We start from the raw sequence: 615 nt of genomic DNA on the forward strand, positions 1-615 counted from the left end.
TGTGTGTGTGAGAGAGAGAGAGTGGGGGGCAGAGAAAGGCTGAGATAAGTTCAGCACCACGGACAGAGCATTAGAGCGCTGGGCAGGAGAAACCAGTTCAGGGATTTGAGATGTGCACTGTCATGCCTTCTTGAACTCCTGAAGGATTTGCTGTCCGCTACATCCGCACCCACTCGTATCGTCCTTTGGACGGTGGAAACTCGGCTGCTGTTTTGTTTTAGTCGCTAAACAAGGGAGGTGAAAGAGCTGCAGAGATAAGTGCGCTCTGTTTGCTAGCACAGACCAGTCTGTGTTTTGGCGCCATCCTTACATCATCTCTTTATTGGGGAGAGAGAGAGCGAGAGGGAGAGAGAGAGAGAGCGCGCGCGAGAGAGAGACTCCGTGCAGCCGGGCTCCTATCCGCCAGTCCTCAACTGAGAAGCGAGGCTGACGGACCGACTGGCGTTACAGCCACTCAGCTGTGTGTTTCCCTCTCCCGCTCTCCTGCGCCCACAGCAGCCGTGAAGATGCGCCGGCACCGTCCTGCCCAGGGACTGACGTTGTTATTGCCGGTGGTTTTATGGATTTTCTGTCATGTCAGCGGTGTGCACGGAGCTCTACCAACAACCCGTAAGT

General features: G+C 55.3%; 1 protein-coding gene across 2 annotated transcripts in view; it reads left to right on the forward strand.

Moving 5' to 3' along the window:
• Positions 1-222: 222 nt before the first annotated feature.
• Positions 223-615, forward strand: part of cntnap2a (contactin associated protein 2a) — a 389,684-nt gene continuing 389,291 nt past the window's right edge. For both annotated transcript variants that reach the window (XM_085173176.1, XM_085173177.1), the window contains exon 1: positions 223-609. In XM_085173176.1, the coding sequence (XP_085029302.1) occupies positions 507-609 (103 nt within the window). In that variant the 5' untranslated portion in view covers positions 223-506. The remainder of the gene's footprint in view (positions 610-615) is intronic.

Source organism: Neolamprologus multifasciatus, chromosome 9, assembly GCF_963576455.1.
Source record: "Neolamprologus multifasciatus chromosome 9, fNeoMul1.2, whole genome shotgun sequence".
NCBI classification, from domain to species: domain Eukaryota; kingdom Metazoa; phylum Chordata; class Actinopteri; order Cichliformes; family Cichlidae; genus Neolamprologus; species Neolamprologus multifasciatus.